The sequence below is a fragment of the Lissotriton vulgaris genome, chromosome 12, assembly GCF_964263255.1.
Source record: "Lissotriton vulgaris chromosome 12, aLisVul1.2, whole genome shotgun sequence".
NCBI lineage: Eukaryota > Metazoa > Chordata > Amphibia > Caudata > Salamandridae > Lissotriton > Lissotriton vulgaris.
In genome coordinates, this window is record NC_141700.1 from 734,168,337 (window position 1) to 734,185,389 (window position 17,053).

Below are 17,053 nucleotides of genomic sequence, written 5' to 3' on the forward strand. Positions count from 1 at the left end.
CACCAAACTTCTTTCCACTGAAGGTCTTTACAATGCTACAGCTAGAATAGCTAGGATGTCTATGCGTCTACAAGATTTTGTTATTAAGATTGAATATTTTCCAGAGAAAAGTAACGTCATTGCCGATTTTCTTTCTTGCATGCCTACTGACTTGCAAGAGTGTGAAGTGAATGAGTGGGATTCTTTTCACATTGCTCTTATTCATGATGGAAATCCTTTCTGCATTGGAAACAAAGTATGGAGTGAAGAGTATTTGAAAGACAAGATTTTAACCTCTGTAATTTCATTTATTCGTAAGGGGTGGACAGAGAAGAAAAGATTGTTGTCGGATCTCAAACCATTTTGGGAAGTTAGGAATGAACTTACTGTGTGTGATGATACTATTTTTCGGGGTAATCAAGCTGTTCTCCCTTCATCTTTAAGGAATAATATTATTGGGTTGTGTCACAAAGACCATTGTGGCATTGTCAAAATCAAGCAAAACGTCAAACAATGGTATTGGTCGCCAGGGATTGATGTTCTTACTGAAAGAATTGTACGTGAGTGTATTTCGTGCTCTAATTCAGATAAAGTGCTTAACACTCTTAGACCTGACATGTGTGAACCCATAATTCTGGAGGGTCCTTGGCATACAGTTGCAATGGATATTATGGGGCCTATTGGAGATAATCAAAAATGTGTGATTTCAATAACTGATATTTTTTCAAGGGGGCCTCGCATTACTATTGTAGACAAAGTAGATTCTGCTTCTGTTATAAATGTTATTGACAAGGTTTTTATTGAAGAAGGTCTTCCCAACCAAATCATAAGTGATAATGTTGTTCAATTCACGTCAAAATTGACTAAATCCTATTTTGACAGAACTGGTATTGTCCACAAAACCACTTCTTTATATAATCCAAGTGGTAATGGATTATGTGAAAGATTCAACAGAGTTCTAAAGAATGCTATTCAAATTGCAAATCTAAAAAAAGAAGATTGGAAACTTCAATTTACAAAGCGGTTTGGTCCTATAGAACCAACATTCATGACGCATTGAAAATGTCACCTTTTGAAGTCATGAGAGGTCGCGTTGCTAGAACCAAGTGTAATCCTAATTGGTTACACAAGAAATCTTGCTTGGATATATGCATGAATAAAGTTAGAACTAATGTTATTGAAAAACATCTAGAATATAAAAGAAATTTTGACAGTAAATGTGGTACTGGCACTGTGAATGTAAAAGCTGGTATGTGGGTTAAGGTCAAGAAACCTTGGAAAGTTTGTAAGGGGGAATCTCAGTTTTCGGAACCATTAATGATTAAGAAAATTTTACGGAATGCTGTTCTTCTAATTGATGGAAAGGTGTGGAATTTAAAGAGAATCGCTATTTACAAAGGGAAGAAAAATTTGAAGAAGGATTCAAATGATTCTTCCCATTACTCAAACAATGTGTCTGAATCTCAATTTGTTCATAATGAGGATAATGGTGGTTTGGTTGTATCAGAAAACATTTCCATCTCTGATGAATGTAACAATCCTCCAGAGAATGCTAGTGATGTTGTTGTTATTGATTCACCTACCAACATGTCTAGTGAGGGTATTTCACAGGAAGTTATTCCACAGAATCAAGATCCCAACTTTACATCTGTTGAAGAATCTAATTGTAAAATGATACTGTTATGTGTAAGAAACGTGTTTGCTCCAAACCTAAGTGGTTGCAAGATTTTATTTGTTAATTCTTTTGTTTTTGTTTCCATTGTTTTATAAGGAGGAAGATGTGGGTTATCCAAAGTTCTGTTTGTCTGCAGGATTCCTTTCCTAGCTTCTGTGTGGACAGTTGCTGGGGAAGAAGTCCTGTGTAGGTTGTGTCCTACCTTGCCCCTGTGCTTTCTACAAATAAATATACTTTAATTAAATTCCTGTGTGGAGTCAACTTAACAACAAATCATTATAAAGGTTGAATCTAGGATTGAATTTAGGATTATGGACCTCAATGATGCTGACATTCAACAGTGTCAATAGACAGATGTAGTGATTCGGTCTAGACCAGCTCTTCTTAACCTTTTGACTTTTGTGGACACCCACTCAATCAAAAATGAAGCTGGAAATCTCCCCTTAAGCAATTTCTATGATTTGACCCTCCAAATAGTACACAAAAATACGGAATCAAGTAAAGTATACATCAAACAAATACATTAATGTTTAAATATGTTATTTAATTTACAAACAAAAAATATGAGAACATCAACATTTTAATGGGTAGGTTGGAGATTTTTCAAAATTTCGTTTTATTTCTGAAAGATAAAGCAAGGGATATGATAGACTCTATATCATATTTCTATGTCTTTTTTGCTCCTGATGCATTATCTTCTTTGGTGGCGCATAAGAGTGCTTCAATTGCGACCACCAATCTTCCATACTTGATTCTATTTGCTGTACTTCTGTTTCTCCCACAAATCAAGGTAAGGATACAACTTAATGTTTAGCCTCTAATTTCAAATTTGCTTATATTTACAGAGCATTTTACCATTTTCAATTTTGCATTTCTATTTATACTTTATTAATCAGCTAATATTTTTCAATTTTGGAAACAGTCGTGAACCGCCTAAATTGGCATCATAGACCCCCTTGTTGTTCGCGGAACCCAGGTTAAGAACTGCTCGTCTAGACCATATGGATTTGCTAAAAAAGTATTTATATGCAATTCAAAGGATGCCCACAAGGCCAGAATGTGTTTTTAACTACAAAATTCTAGGATATAGAATAAACCTGTTTTTAGTTAATTTTTTTCATTTCTCGACTCTTTTGGCCAAGTGACAGTGCAATAAACCTTTTTACTACACTCCTACTTTAGTGTACTGCATTATTGATCAAATATTGATTAGCGTATCTCTTGGAGGAAGTGGTTACATCATATATTAAAAGGTGGCAGTGTTACATACATTCCTGATCAGGGGTGCAACAGTGAGCAGGGTGCCCATCTGATTGGTACCACGCCATGCTGCACCCACTAACTGCATGAGTGGTACAACTGTTATGGTACTGCTTAGTGCCATGCCATCATATGGCAATAACACTGCTGGCCAGGTTGCACTACAGCCCTGAAAGAGTTTGTTTTTGAAGGCCAGGTGCACAGTGCTAACCAACTCTCGTTCCACCGATTACAAGCAATATTGTTTCGCCTCAAAAAAGGCAAATCCTTGGATGCATGTGTACTCTTCTTTTCAGGCCATGCTGCTCATGATCTAATGGTAACAAGTGAAAAGGAAATATCCTTTGCTGGTTCTGTGAAGTTGGCCAGAATCGACAAAGGCGAGGGCGTGTATGGTTCTCAGGCTCCAATCTCACCATGAGAAATCTCTTTTTGAGGAGAGACTTTATTCAATGCACTATTGTAATTCTGTGTGGAAGGGCAGTGTAAATAAAGAGATCTTTTATTGAGTATTGAGGTGCTTCAACAATAGGGCTCCTGTTGTTATTGAATATTAGTTTTCTAGACTTTCCTTCAGTGTGCTTCGCTGACCCAATTCAGGAAGTATCTCAAGACCTGGATCTTCGACTGAACCTCCATGCCCAGACAGTTCAGCAGCCCGCTCAGCGTCTTGAGAACCTCATGAGTGAGTAGCCGCTCTTTACAAACTCCTAATAGATTGTGTTCACTAAAGTGGCCCCTTCCTGACCACAGTAAGTGTTTAATAGTTACATTGGATGCAACTCAAATCTCTGTGGGAAGATATTTGTGCATGGTTGATATTATGCAATGTATAGTCATTAATTTTTGCAAGGAAAGATTGTCTAACTGAGATTCGTCACACTGAACACTGGAAAATTGGTGTTCTCGTTTGAAGAAACTGTCTCTTTCATATTTGATGCTGGCACAGATTTTCATGCCAGCCTAGCTTCTTTCATCTCTAAAGAGTTTTAGTTTGAAACCAGCATATTTCGTACACGACTTCAAACCATGATCCATAGGAAGATAATGAACACACAAACTGTGTTCCACTTTAATCACATATTTTAAAATAGGACACAATTTAAACACCTTATATGGCGCATTGCCAAACATCTCCAAAGAACTGGTAAACAAAGCATGTTACATAGTTTACTTTTATACACACTACTTTGAGGCAAATTCTACTGTATGAGTATTTGCCAGGTTCCATTCTTGGCTGATGTATCATTTCGCTTCAAAGTTGTTGTGGAAAAAGTTCTCTAGAATCCTCTAAATCAGGGGTCTCCAAACCGGTCCTGGAGGGCCGGATCCATGCCAGATTTTTAAAATTACTACATGTATCTCAATGGGGGTATCCAAAAAATCTGGCATGGATCCGGCCCTCCATGACCGGTTTGGAGACCCCTGCTCTAAATCATAGATATCTTGAAGCTCTTCATATCTCGGCCAAAATTCAGGGCTGGACAAAAAAAAATCAGATGATCGTGTTGAATCAAAAATAATTCTAGGGATAGAGACAATGTAAAAGGAGTCCGGATACAAACATACTCTCAATTGATGCAGATAGGACTCCTTTCACACTACTGTTAACTAACTATTCGAGAATCAATCACTGGATGTTAGGACTATGCAAAGGACCTAAAACATTTTAATTTCTTGTCCGCCATCAGCAGAGCGATCTTTATAACTCTCTGTCTATTTTAAACCAGAGTACTCAGCATACCCAATCATTTGTTGCAAAAAGGATGCGATTAGTAATAGACCAATGTTTTACTGTTTGGAGTTCTGTTTAAGGCAAAGGTTTTCTAACAATATTTGTAACTGAGGACTTCACTGGTTACTTGAACGTGTGTTTTTTATAATGATCGTTTGAATATATTGTATGTTTTTATTGCATTTGCACTTCTATGGTCTATAGACCAAAATAAAGTATTCAAATGAAAGAATAGATCATAGTGCCCTGTGTAACTAGGAGTCTCCTGCAAGAATAAGGTTTTGTGTAATTGATCAATAACAGCAGAGCGTCTTGTCTAATGAGATGTCACTTATAGGATTATTATTTTTTGTGATTAATCAAAATCAGCTGAATAATCTCTACAACCAGTCACAGTTGAAAAGGACAGTCTGTGTAACTGATTTACAACTGCTGAGTGCTCTTTATAACAAATCATCTTTAGTACGAACACTCCCAGTTGTAATTGAGAGAAATTAGCAAAGTGGGCAATATAATTAACTGTCTATTGGAAGAACACCCTCTTTGTAATTGACTGATATCAGCAGAGTGTTCAGTATAACTCATCCTTTATTGTAAGACTAGTCCTGTTTGTAAATGATCGATAACAGCAGAGTTTTCTGTATAGCCAGTTGCCTACTATGACAATATCACTTTTTGTCATTGTTTATTATCAGCAGTATTCGACGAGTAATACCCTATATAACCAATCATCTGTTGTAAAAACATCCCTCCTAGTAATTAACTAGTATCAGCAAACCTTCAGAATAACTAGGGATCACAGTTTTATGTTTTTGTTTTTGCATCTTTTACATTTCTGTATTTATCCATATTTATTTTGCACCGAGTGTAAAAAATGAAGCTGCATTAGGTATATTTCCATATTTATTTAATAGACAAATGCTTACTCTTGTTTGAATGTTCAACGGGGTTTAGCCAGTTACAGTATAATACAGTCAGAAAACCATCTCCATTGCACAACAGCTTGAACGACTGTCCTGCTGCAGTTATTTAAGCTTCTTAAAGAAATTCTTTCAAATAGTTTTTAACTGCTCTGCCTCCCAATCTGCATAGCTATTGGCCTAGCACTCATGATTGACAGTAGTGACAATTGTCCAAAATAAAACCTATTTCCTATATTTGTCCACATTTTAATGTAAATACAGACAGGAACAAAGATGATTTCCTGTCTGCATTTATCTGTAAAAATCAGTAAAAACGGAAAACTGGGAGCCTTAAGTATAACCAATCTTCTGTTGTAAGACTAGTCCTATTTGTATATGGGTGATATCAGCAAAGCATTCTGAATAGCCAATGGTCTACTATAAGAATTTTGCCTTTGTCATTGATTAATGTCACAGCATGCTCTGAATGGGGAATTGATTACGAATAGTGCTCTTTGTAACTGGCTGATACCAGAAAAATACTCAGTGTAACAATCATCTGTAGTAACAACACTCCTTGTAGTACCTGACTGACATCATCAGACTGCTCCATATAACCGGTGCTCTGTGTATCGAATTTTCGATTGCAAGAATATTGCTTTTCATAAGTTACCGATATGTGGTGAGTGCTTTGTACAAATAACTGTCTATGGTAAGAATACTGGTCTTTGTAATGGATTGATATTAAATAGTGTACTGTGTAAGCATCTGTCTATTTATTGCAAAGTGCCTTTAATAGCCGATTACCTATTACGAGCATTGTCTTCTGTGCAATCAGTTCCTTTATTACAACAATCCTCCCTGTAACCTATTACACACTATTATTGGAGTGCTTGGTGTAATGGACCATTCATGCTCCTCATGTAATCAATTGTTTATTATTCAAAGAGTGATTCACATCACTGAGTATGCATCATTGGAGGAATGATCCAAAGAAGGGTTTTTTCAGTCAATGGCAGAGTGATCCAAGTAATTGATGTTCCATTTTTAGCAGAATGATCCTTCAGTTTTTTGTAGTAATTGGTAGTTTACTCTCTGTAATTCTGTGTTCCTTATAGCAGAAGCCTCCACATAACCAATTGTCCATTACTAGCAGAGAGAGCTACGTGTAACCAATGATTCGCTATTAGCAAGGGGTTACAGGCGATCTAATATCCACTATTAACAGGGCGAACCAGTAAAGCTATTAACCACTGTCAACAATGTGCTCCAGTTAATCAGTTGTCCATCAATTTGTACCCATTTGTCCATTATCAGGAAGATCTCCATGTAACAAATTCAACATTATTGGTATTTCTCCCAGGGTAACTTGGCAGTCCATTATCTGCTGATTGCTCCATGTAACCAGTTTTAAAGTATTAGCAGAAGTATCCAGTTAATGAATATTCAATTATTATCAGTGTGCTCCATGAAATTGAATGGCTGTTGTTAGCTGAGTGACCAATATAACCAACTTTACATTGCTGACAGATTTACCCAGGTAACCAACCTTCCATTGTTAGAAAAGTGATTTATGTAACCGACTGTCTGTGTCTGTAACATGTTTGTGTAACTAGTTGTCTTTTTAGCACAGGATTTGAGTGTGAAAAAGGTCTATACTGAGCTGTGGTCTGTAACCAATAGCAATCTTGGGCTACAGGGTGTAACACTACAAGCGCAGTGATTTGTGATGAGTTCTTGCAAAAAAGAATAACTGCATGAGATGCTGATGGTTCAAATGAGACAATGCAGAGGAGAGACTGGAGTGACGCAGGAGATACTAGAGCAAAAAAGGTGATCTGGATGAGGTCGCATCTTACACTCAAAGGGTGAAAAGTTAAAGTGCTGCAGTCGGTGCAGTCCAGTTCTTGTGTTCTTCTCCTGAACCAGATAAAAGTGTCCCAGAAACCACGAGCAGGACTAAAGATTCGGGTTGTTTCCTGGAACCGACCAAGGACTTCTGGTGGTGCGACTTTTAGATCTGGACCTTATCTCCCTTGCACTTTCCTCCTGCTGTCAAAGCAGCAGCGGTCATTCTGCACATATTCCCCGGCCCTCCTTGCGTCACCTCATATACGATGCTGCTCATTCCTTCCACGGCGTAAAACCACACTGTGAGAGAAAAGAAAAGATACATCCATCAATTAAAGTGTAAATTTACTTCAGGCTGATAACATTTCTGATCAGTCTGCTTGCCTTGCGCAAGGTCAGAAATTGGCAAAGGAAGTGGGAAACCTGTGTAATGATGCACACAGTGAAATCAATCTGTGACAAAGGCTGGATCCTAAACTTTAAGAGCTGATAGACTAACTCCAGAATGAAATTGAGGAAAAACTTGTGGGGCAATACTCATGGCAAAGCAGGGAAACGACAATGCACCATGCAGGGCGTTTGGTGTCAATGGGTAGCAGGGAGATTAGAAATCCAGGTCTTACTTAGCTTCAGTAAGATTTTTCATGTTTCTATTAGACAATATCCCTCATCTAAGATTAATCACACAAACTGATCCCAAAAAATCCTTGGAATTTGATCATGTTAATATGAGGTCAAGTGGGACCTCAAAGTCTATCCAGAGATATCAGCTTTAGAAATAAACAGCACTTGCCTCCTCACAGAAAAGGCCAATGCCTTCTTGGCCTCAGCGCTCACTTCATCTTCTGCTTCTGGACGATGTTGCGCTCCTGCTCCAGCTTCCTACGGCGATCCTCGGGGATATCCGCTAAACTTATCCCATGGTTGCTGGCTCTGAAAAACAGGAATTAAACCATTGAATGAAAGAAAGAGCCTAAACCAACACTTCTTCCTGTCTCAGAGCCACCAGTGTGGCATTGCATCTCACAACAGTGACAATTACTTAATGGATAACTCCATGCTTGCATCAAAAGGCACCATTGTAACACAGTATCAACATTTAGGAGATCTTACATAATTGAATATGTAATACCAGATTATGATATGCAAGTTACTTACCTTCAATGTTTTTTTTGGGTGGATACGTTTTTCCTTACAAACTTTGCACATTTTATGAATTTGTTTCCTCCCAGAAAGTCACACATACCTACTTCTTAGATTGTGAGAGAGTAATCATGACAAGGCACCACAAGGTCCTGGAAATGAAGTCATTAGAGTATATCAAGAGAGGTCTTGCCGCACACTTCATTTCTCTGCCCCACAGATGCCAGAGTTTGATGGAACTCATCATTGTCCCATGCATAGATGGGAGAGTCATAAGGAAGTGGCAACAATGTATCCATTGGGAAAAACCCTTACAAGAGGTCATTTGTAAATGTAGTGCATTTATATAGCGCCCGAATCACCCCCGAAGGGGTCTCTCAGGTGCTGTGCACATACCGCTGTGGAACCCTTCCTGGCCTTTCCCTGTGAAGTGCCCACTCCTGGGCACCCCCAAGGTAAAGCCAGGCATCCTAGCGCTGTTGGGGCCATTGTGGAGATTAAGCAAGCTATTGCCCAGAGTTGGACCCATGATTAGAATAGGCACCGAGGCGAGAGAATTATCAGGTCTGGGGAAATTGAGCCCAAGACCCGCCGAGGCGGGAATTGAGCCCTGGTCTGGGCTAGATCTCTGCATCAGGATTTGCCACTCTAACCATTGAGCCACACTCCTCCCCATTTGTTTTTCTACTGGAGTAAGAAAATACTCTGACAGCCAGAGGATAAGGGTCTACATAGGTTTAGGTGTGACTTGCTGGTTGAGGGCACCAGAAACAAATCAAAGACTCCTTAAAAGGATCTGTGACTCACCCATTGGTTCTATTGGCCATACTCAAGACTTCCCCTCAAGCAGTGTTAGGGTTATGCTTGTTATGGGGATACAGAACCCCAAACAGTGACATTATACAGTCTGTAACACAAAAATGAAATTCATATAAAGGTTGAATGTATTAGCTGCATTCTGCTTCACACCGTGAAGATGCGGAGGAAGAAGATCTCCAAGTGTCTCTCAAACTCATAAGTTATTTCAAACCCAATAATCCACCTGCTGATACTGGAATCTTTCACTAGCAGGTAAACCTCATTTCAAGCCCTGGAACATGCATAATACAATAAAGCAGCCCCCTTCTCTCCACTTCATTCCTAGCTGGGAAGAACTCTGGATTAAAGTATATCAGGGTCAGGGGGAATGGGAAAGTTCTCAGTCGTATTTTCAATGCCACTGAATCACAGACATCAAGCAAGGTATTGGTAATATGGGTATAATATAAATTTTGGGGTCTATTTTTCCTTGTCAGCTATATTATATATAATAAGGTCGTCTGAGCTATGGCGAGGCCCAAATATTCCCTCTATTTAACCCCTTCCATGCTCATGACGAGCTCAGCTCGTCATGAGGCACGGTTGAGCTGTGCTGATGACGAGCTGAGCTCGTCATGAACAATGGGCTTTCAAAGCCTTTCAGCACAGGAGGGGAAAACCATTAGCAGCCAAGGTGTTAAAGGACCCCTCAAGGACTACTCTACCACAATGTACAACTTTGCAGCTCTGCACTATAGTGCATATTTACCAAGCCTAAGTCTAACCTCAGCTTTGACCAATAACTTTGCTGAGAGTTTAACCTGCCATTGAATCTTCAGCCTTTCTTTTCGAAGGTCATTAAGAGTTTTTTGTCAACGTGAATCGAATGGGCTTCAGAAGGATATAGTAATCTGGATGACATATAACCAATTTATCAGCAATGTGGAATATTACCATCACTAGCAGTGAGGTCATTCCTCCTTTTGGGGTTCATGGGCAGCATCCCATTTCATTTTGTAATGGACGCCAGTCTATAATCCTTCCATATCATCACAACAAAGGGATAACAATAATCTGATTGTCCATAGATGGCATGTATCAACCCCATTGAGATGTCATGCTTTCAATCTCCTAATGGGAATCCCCGAACCAGCAGAGTAGCCGGATATTTATGGCAAGAGGCTCAGAAGTGGCGACATTGGACTTCCATTCCTGGTAGCTGTTGTTATATCAAAGGGGAGGGAACAAATTCTGTGTACGGAGGCGCTTACTTTTGCTTCTTGATAACCTGCTGTTACACTTATAATGAATCTTGTACTGCGTCTAAATATTCCCATAGTATTTAGCACTAAGATCAAACTCAATATGTCAAAGGCTTTTCCATATTTACCCCCAGCAAAACCAACTTTATATTTGTTCCTACTGATATTTCACACAAGTTGATCAATGTCAGCAACAACCATAAAAGTCTGTTAAACAAGACTTTCGTATAGACCATCAGAACAAGATTGAGTTATGGGATAGGCCTACCTGAGGACACTAAGATAAAGCAAATCTGGCCCTGGCTGTAGAAATAATGGCTACTGCTGTTACTGGATCCCTATCAACCCATTACTTCACCGGGGTGTCCCCCTCTTTTTTATCAATCATACACACCAACACCAAACACGCCCCGATACTCGTTTTCTCAGTGGGTTTCTTGAAGGAGGGCAATATCCGCTTTTTCCAGCTTTAAGAATGAATGCATTATTATCTCCTTGCAGGGAAGTTAAACCGGCTATATATCAGAATATCAACTGACATAAATGTTGTATCCTAAATATTGTTTACATGCATATTGTCCCAGATTTTCTTTAATACCTCCAATGTGGTGATATTTTTCCACAAAATATTTGGGAAGCAATATTTACATCAGACGATATTCTGACATCAATATTCTCGTATTACACTACTAATTTCCCTCACGCTCAACATAAGTGCGTTGAATGCAGAGATGTTAAATCTCTAGCCCCACCTAAGCCAGGTTCCAGATATTGTGACAATTTATGCAGGCACATGCCAAAATGAAACCACAACTACCCCAAGCCAATGCTAACTATTCTAAATGAAAAGAATGAACAGAAGTAAACTATCACACAAAAGTATGTTGCCAGCCCCTTAACATGGTCTGCTGTCTCAGGTCCAGCACAGTGATAGGAACAACAATGGAGCTCACTAAGAGGTGTTCATTTATGATCCCCAAGGATCACGCCGTACTACTAAAGAATGGCTGAGTGACCGGTGTCAAGCATCCCCCTCGCACTTGCATTGCATCGTCCATAGTGGTGAAAAGTCTTTATGGAGGTTTAAGATATTAGGGGCATATCAGCAGTACAATTATCGCCGCTTTAGCGGCCGTTTTAGGCAGGAAAGCGGCGATAATTGTATCGCCCTATTAGCAAGGTCACGCTATCACGTGAATCCTTGCCTCAGCGCCCTTTTCCTTAACGCCTAGCTTTGCATCTCTAATGAGATGCAAAGTGGGCGTTCCTCCCCAGAATAAGGGGAGAAATGTTGCTAAGCAACATCTCTCCTATTATCAAGCATCACACTAACCTGCAGAGCGATAAGAAAAGTAATGCTTACCTCGGTTATCGCTAATTTCCTTATGCCTGCTTTTCATCTGACATAGCCATGATATCCAATGGAAGGTGGATATCATGGCTAAGTATGCCCTGTCTTATCACCAACGTAGCGCCAAACGTTGTGCGATTATCGCTGGAATCCCAGCAATAATTGCACATTTGGCAGCTAACTCAGTTGTTTTTATCGCTCTGGAATTAAACGGATGTACCATGTTACAACGCATACCATTACAACTACCTACTGTTACAACGCGACCATTACAACGCATACCATTACAACGCATAGTGCTTTGAGGTGCTGGATAGTGGTAAGTATAATTTACTATTCTAACTCCAGTCCCCGTGGACCCTAGGGAAGGTGTTGGATAGTAAATTATACTTATTCCCTATCCTAGAGCGCCCCCCAGCGCAATGCGTTGTAATGGTATGCGTTGTAAAAGTTGCGTTGTAACAGTAGGTAGTTGTAAAAGTTGCGTTGTAACAGGTGTATACCAGTTAAACGTCGCTGATAGCACGCTATCTCCGTGATAAAAACAAGCGATAGCCAACGATAATTATCCCAGTGCTAAATGCGCTTAACAATAACTATCGCCGGTTGTTGGTGATATGTCCCTTAGTGTTTCTCCCTTTCTCTGAATCAGCTTATTCCTTTGATTTTCAGGCCATAATGCTGGGATTTAGGGTGATACGTTTATCAAAGTTGCTTTGCGAGGCAGATATCCTTTGTCAGGAGGACTTTTAGTCCTTTCTGTTGTGATGTGAGAGTTCTTTGCTCCCACCTAAAACTGTAGGCAACAGTGGCGGACCCAGTGATATCCGAGGCTTTTGTTTCTTTAAGCTTCTGGTACACATGTCCCTTTTTGCCTAATTGTCTAGGTCTTCACATTTCTGTTGGATGTGGTTCCACAGTTTTAATCTTGCCAAAAACCTCAGCCCACGTTACAATGGCATCCTGTAATCTTCCTTCTTTATCCGCCACTCTATTATTAAGAAAACCCACATCTTGTCTCAAGTGTGAACATCCTCCAAGAAGCTCTTCTTTACCTCCACTTATTCTTGTTTCAAGCCCCATTTCCATTCTCTACTTGGTTCCCGCAAGCTGAAGCAGAGATCTACTTCTTAAACTCCTGGTTCTTCACATAAGAATACCAGGGGCAGAATTAGGTACAGGTGCAACTTCCTGAAGATACAAACTTAGCCAACTTTGTAAAATTCATACAGATATTTCTAGCAAAGTCTCTAACATAAAGTGTGTCTCAAAGAGTGTTTTCTCTGATAAAACATATTTTTTCTGGGAAGAAAATCTTCTTCAAGTGTCTGAGGTGCAGACATGCAAGAATCCTAAGGTAGGAAACAAACAGTTAACAAACAGTTTCCTAAAAGGAAAGAGAGATAAAAGAATGAGTTTTGTCCCGAATAATGATCTGATTTAGACTTTGGCAGGTGCAATTTTGTCGATATTTATGCCAAGACAAGGCAGAAGAACCCTCAGCTCCCATAGTTCTGCTAGGAGATGGAGGAGGTTATCACACAAAAATAGCTAAATCCTTTGACGGAAAATCCACCTTTGGACTTCATAGCTAAATTTCAAGCAGTGTGTGGGGGATTTGGAAAGGTAACTTGACTTGGGGCTACAGAGTTATGCAAAAATTTACTGGACTCCTTACACTGGGGGGAGGAATGCCTAAGCCAACCCAGTGTAACTATTATTGGATTCTCGATGACTGGCCTATGCAGGGCCTCTGAGGACACCGACCCTACAATTGCCAATTTCACCATGGATTTCCAATTCCTACTCTGTTGTGAATCAAGCATTTGTCCTTGATAAGAAGAATGAATGATTCAGAGATTGGTCCTTCATTTCACTTCATTTTAGTTTGATGTCAACATCTTGCCACACAGTTGGTCTTAAGCTCAAGAACTCTCTTAGACGTAACATAAAATACACATTCCTGATATCCAGGAGCACATTGTAACCCTGACAATAGCTAGAGAGGCGGAACTAAGCTTGACAACATTACAGGGACAAGAAAATGACTGATCAGTATTTCAGAAAAAATGTTGTTTGAAAGGAACCTTGAGGGTGTGGTTGGCATGCTGGCCATGCTTTTGTCAATACTTCTCATGCAAGTACTTCATAATAAGAGCAAGTGTTATTATATGGTGATGAGTATCAATGAGAGTCCAAGTGAAGGGATTTTTACACTCAGGGAAATCAGGAATTGGAGTCCGTGCTACACAACGTGTGCCTTATATACAGGTCAACCAAGGGGGTTTCATAGAAGAGCTTGTCAGAACCTCACATCACACAAACTGGGATTGTTAGGCCATTTGTAGAACACTTACCCTGGAGTAAGATCTGGAGGAACCGGAATTGGCTTGTCATACCCAAGTTTTCCAACAAGCCAGTAGGTGTCTTCCATGCCTTTGCCCTAGATAAACAAAATCAGCAAGACATACATGATTATTGGGATGCCTTGGCAAAGCTGAGTGGGAATCCAATATTGAAATAACAGAAACCATTTCAGGTCAGGATTCATAGGTTTTGTTCAAGGAAATAAAAATAACCTAGGTTCTTCAGTAGGAAAGTTTCTGCTTTTTTATTGGATGACCAGCAATCACACTGCTTCTGCTATATCTACGCCTCTGACTCTCAATAATTCACATCATGAAGCAGGTACTCTCTCTGCTGAACTATGCATTCACCGCAGCTAACTCCATGTCTATCATGCTTCCCCCCTTCAGGCAAAAGACAGCCCTCTACCTGTCAGTTGTCGTCCAGTCATCCATTCTGACAAGCTAGATCTGTCACAGCTCCAGCTACTGAATTCTTTAGTAGATCAGAATATATATACCTTTCCCCAGCAGACCTATCCCTTGGCCCTCTGTCCACCCTCCTTCGAGCTTTAGCTACCCCGATATGCTGAGCTGCACATCCCAATGCTCATTCCTTACACAACAATTTATCAATCAATCAATCAATCCATTCGTAAAGCACCCGTGAGGGTCTCATGGCACTGGGCGGGGAGGGGGGGGGGGCTGCTACTGCCCAAACAGCCAGATCTTGAGAAGTCTCCTGAAGGTCAGCAGGTCCTTGGTCTGTCATAAGCGGACAGGGAGGTCGTTCCAAGTCTTATATACCTTTGCCTACATTTATCTCTTTGCTCTGTTGTGCACCACATTGCTCAAGGGGTTGCTGGACCCCAGTTATTTTTCTGGTCCCCTGCCTGTTATAGCGCTTGAAAGCGCTCGAGCTAACCACGCCCCCTGCCTCACTCCTCTGTATGATGGGTCACTTAAAAGCACGCAAAGCGTGCATGCGCAGCTCTGTAGCGAGGTTGATGTGTCAGCTCTTTTAATTTCTCACTGTTAATTTAGTTACTTTTGCGTTACCAGTAGTCCAGCCTTGTGGCCCCTCTGTGTGACGGGCCACTTACACACATGCAAAGCACAACCGGCCAGCTCTGTAGCATGGTTGGTGTGCCAGCTCTTTTAATTTCCTTGTACAGCACTCATGTGCTGCTTTTAGGAGGTGACTGGCTCCTTTGGCCACCATACTGAATCAGGCTCTGCCCGCTTTTATTAGTTTGTTTTCTTTTTTCACCTTTAACTTAGTTACTTTTTCTTTACCAGCAGTCCAGTCTTGTGGAGAAGCCCGAGATTCTGGTCAGGGGTTTCTGGACCCCAGTTAATTTTTCTGTTCTCCTGCCTGTTATTGTGCTCGAAAGCCCTGGAGCTAACCACGACCCCAGACACGTCCCTCTGTATGACGACCATTTAAACAAATGCAATGCAAGTCCGCACCAAGGGCACGCCAAATACAATCCTGTCTGCACCCGTCCATGCCTGGACGGCCCCCAGGAGCCCGTCCCCCTGGTTCTCAAGTCTCAGAAACCTCCTCACGGTTTCTTTACACTAGAAACGATCTCCTGCCAGGGCCGGACTGGCCATAGCGGGCACCGGGCAATCCCCCGGTGCGCCGCACGGGTGGGGGCTGGTTTTGGGCCCCTGGAGCCGTTTATGTTACAGGGCCGTTTTTGCAAAATCGGCCCTGTAACAAAATCGGCCAAAAACCGGTCCCGGGAAAGAGCTCGGCGGCACCCCCAACCCCCCTAGTGGGCGGGGGGGGGGGGGGGCCAGGGCCGGTTGTGGTTCCCAGTCCGGCCCTGTCTCCTGTGGCTAAGGGAAGAATCTCAAATGCAAAATACTTGATCCCGACATAGTGTCAGAGCCTAACAGCCTCATATGCACTAAATGCCATCTCTATTGCTTAAACATTGAAATTAATGACCTTAGTATAAAAACCCAAATGTCCAAAGAGGATTATTTATCAATTAGCTTTGCTTTGATTAAAGCGTCTCTTTAAACACCCGCTGGACTTTGCTGAATTTCTAGAAAGCCACTGCGTTGACTCCGCCTTCATCATGGAATCATGGGTGGATCCTATGTGTAATTCCGATTTATTGTCCGCCATGCCCCCAGGGTATGCTATTTTTAGATCTGATAGAATGCATAAGAAAGGGGGAAGGCGGGTAGTAATACATAGAGTTTCTTTCTCAGCCTTATGCCCCCTGCAGTTCTCATCAATTGTGAAGCTTTACTTTTCAATGTTGAACTCTCTAAAAATCATAAAAATCAGTCTTTCAACAGCCTTTTACTCTATCGCCCACCAGGCGCTAGAACTATGTTTCCACAACACATTAGTGCCCTGATTAACCATATTCTTAAATTTTTTTTTTACCATTTTCTGAGATTTGAATTACCATTTAGAAACATTGACTGATCATGACACTGATGATTTGATAGACACCATGTTTGGGTTTGGTTTTTCCCAAATCATAAACACTTCAACTCATTCGGCTGGTGACACGCTGGATGGACTATTCACCAACACTTCAAATATCAAATTCCTGAAGGCCTTAGACTTATTGTGGTCTGACCAAAGGGCGGTGATGTTTTCAGTCGCATTCTCTCCCTTTAATGTTAGGCCTCCCAAGACAAATAATGCTAAATCCTTCTGACTGTGGCAGAAAATCCAGGTCCCAGAGCTCAGGGATGCTCTCCTAACCACAGAACCAGTAACTTT

At 40.8% G+C, this 17,053-nt stretch overlaps 1 protein-coding gene across 1 annotated transcript in view; it reads right to left on the reverse strand.

Moving 5' to 3' along the window:
• Window positions 1-6,468: 6,468 nt before the first annotated feature.
• Window positions 6,469-17,053, reverse strand: part of LOC147678438 (retinal guanylyl cyclase 2-like) — a 276,991-nt gene continuing 266,406 nt past the window's right edge. Inside the window, exons 18-20 of the mRNA XM_086946580.1 lie at window positions 14,314-14,399; window positions 8,196-8,335; window positions 6,469-7,702 (exon numbers count right to left, since the gene is read on the reverse strand). Of these exons, the coding sequence (XP_086802706.1) occupies window positions 8,236-8,335; window positions 14,314-14,399 (186 nt within the window). The 3' untranslated portion in view covers window positions 6,469-7,702; window positions 8,196-8,235. The remainder of the gene's footprint in view (window positions 7,703-8,195; window positions 8,336-14,313; window positions 14,400-17,053) is intronic.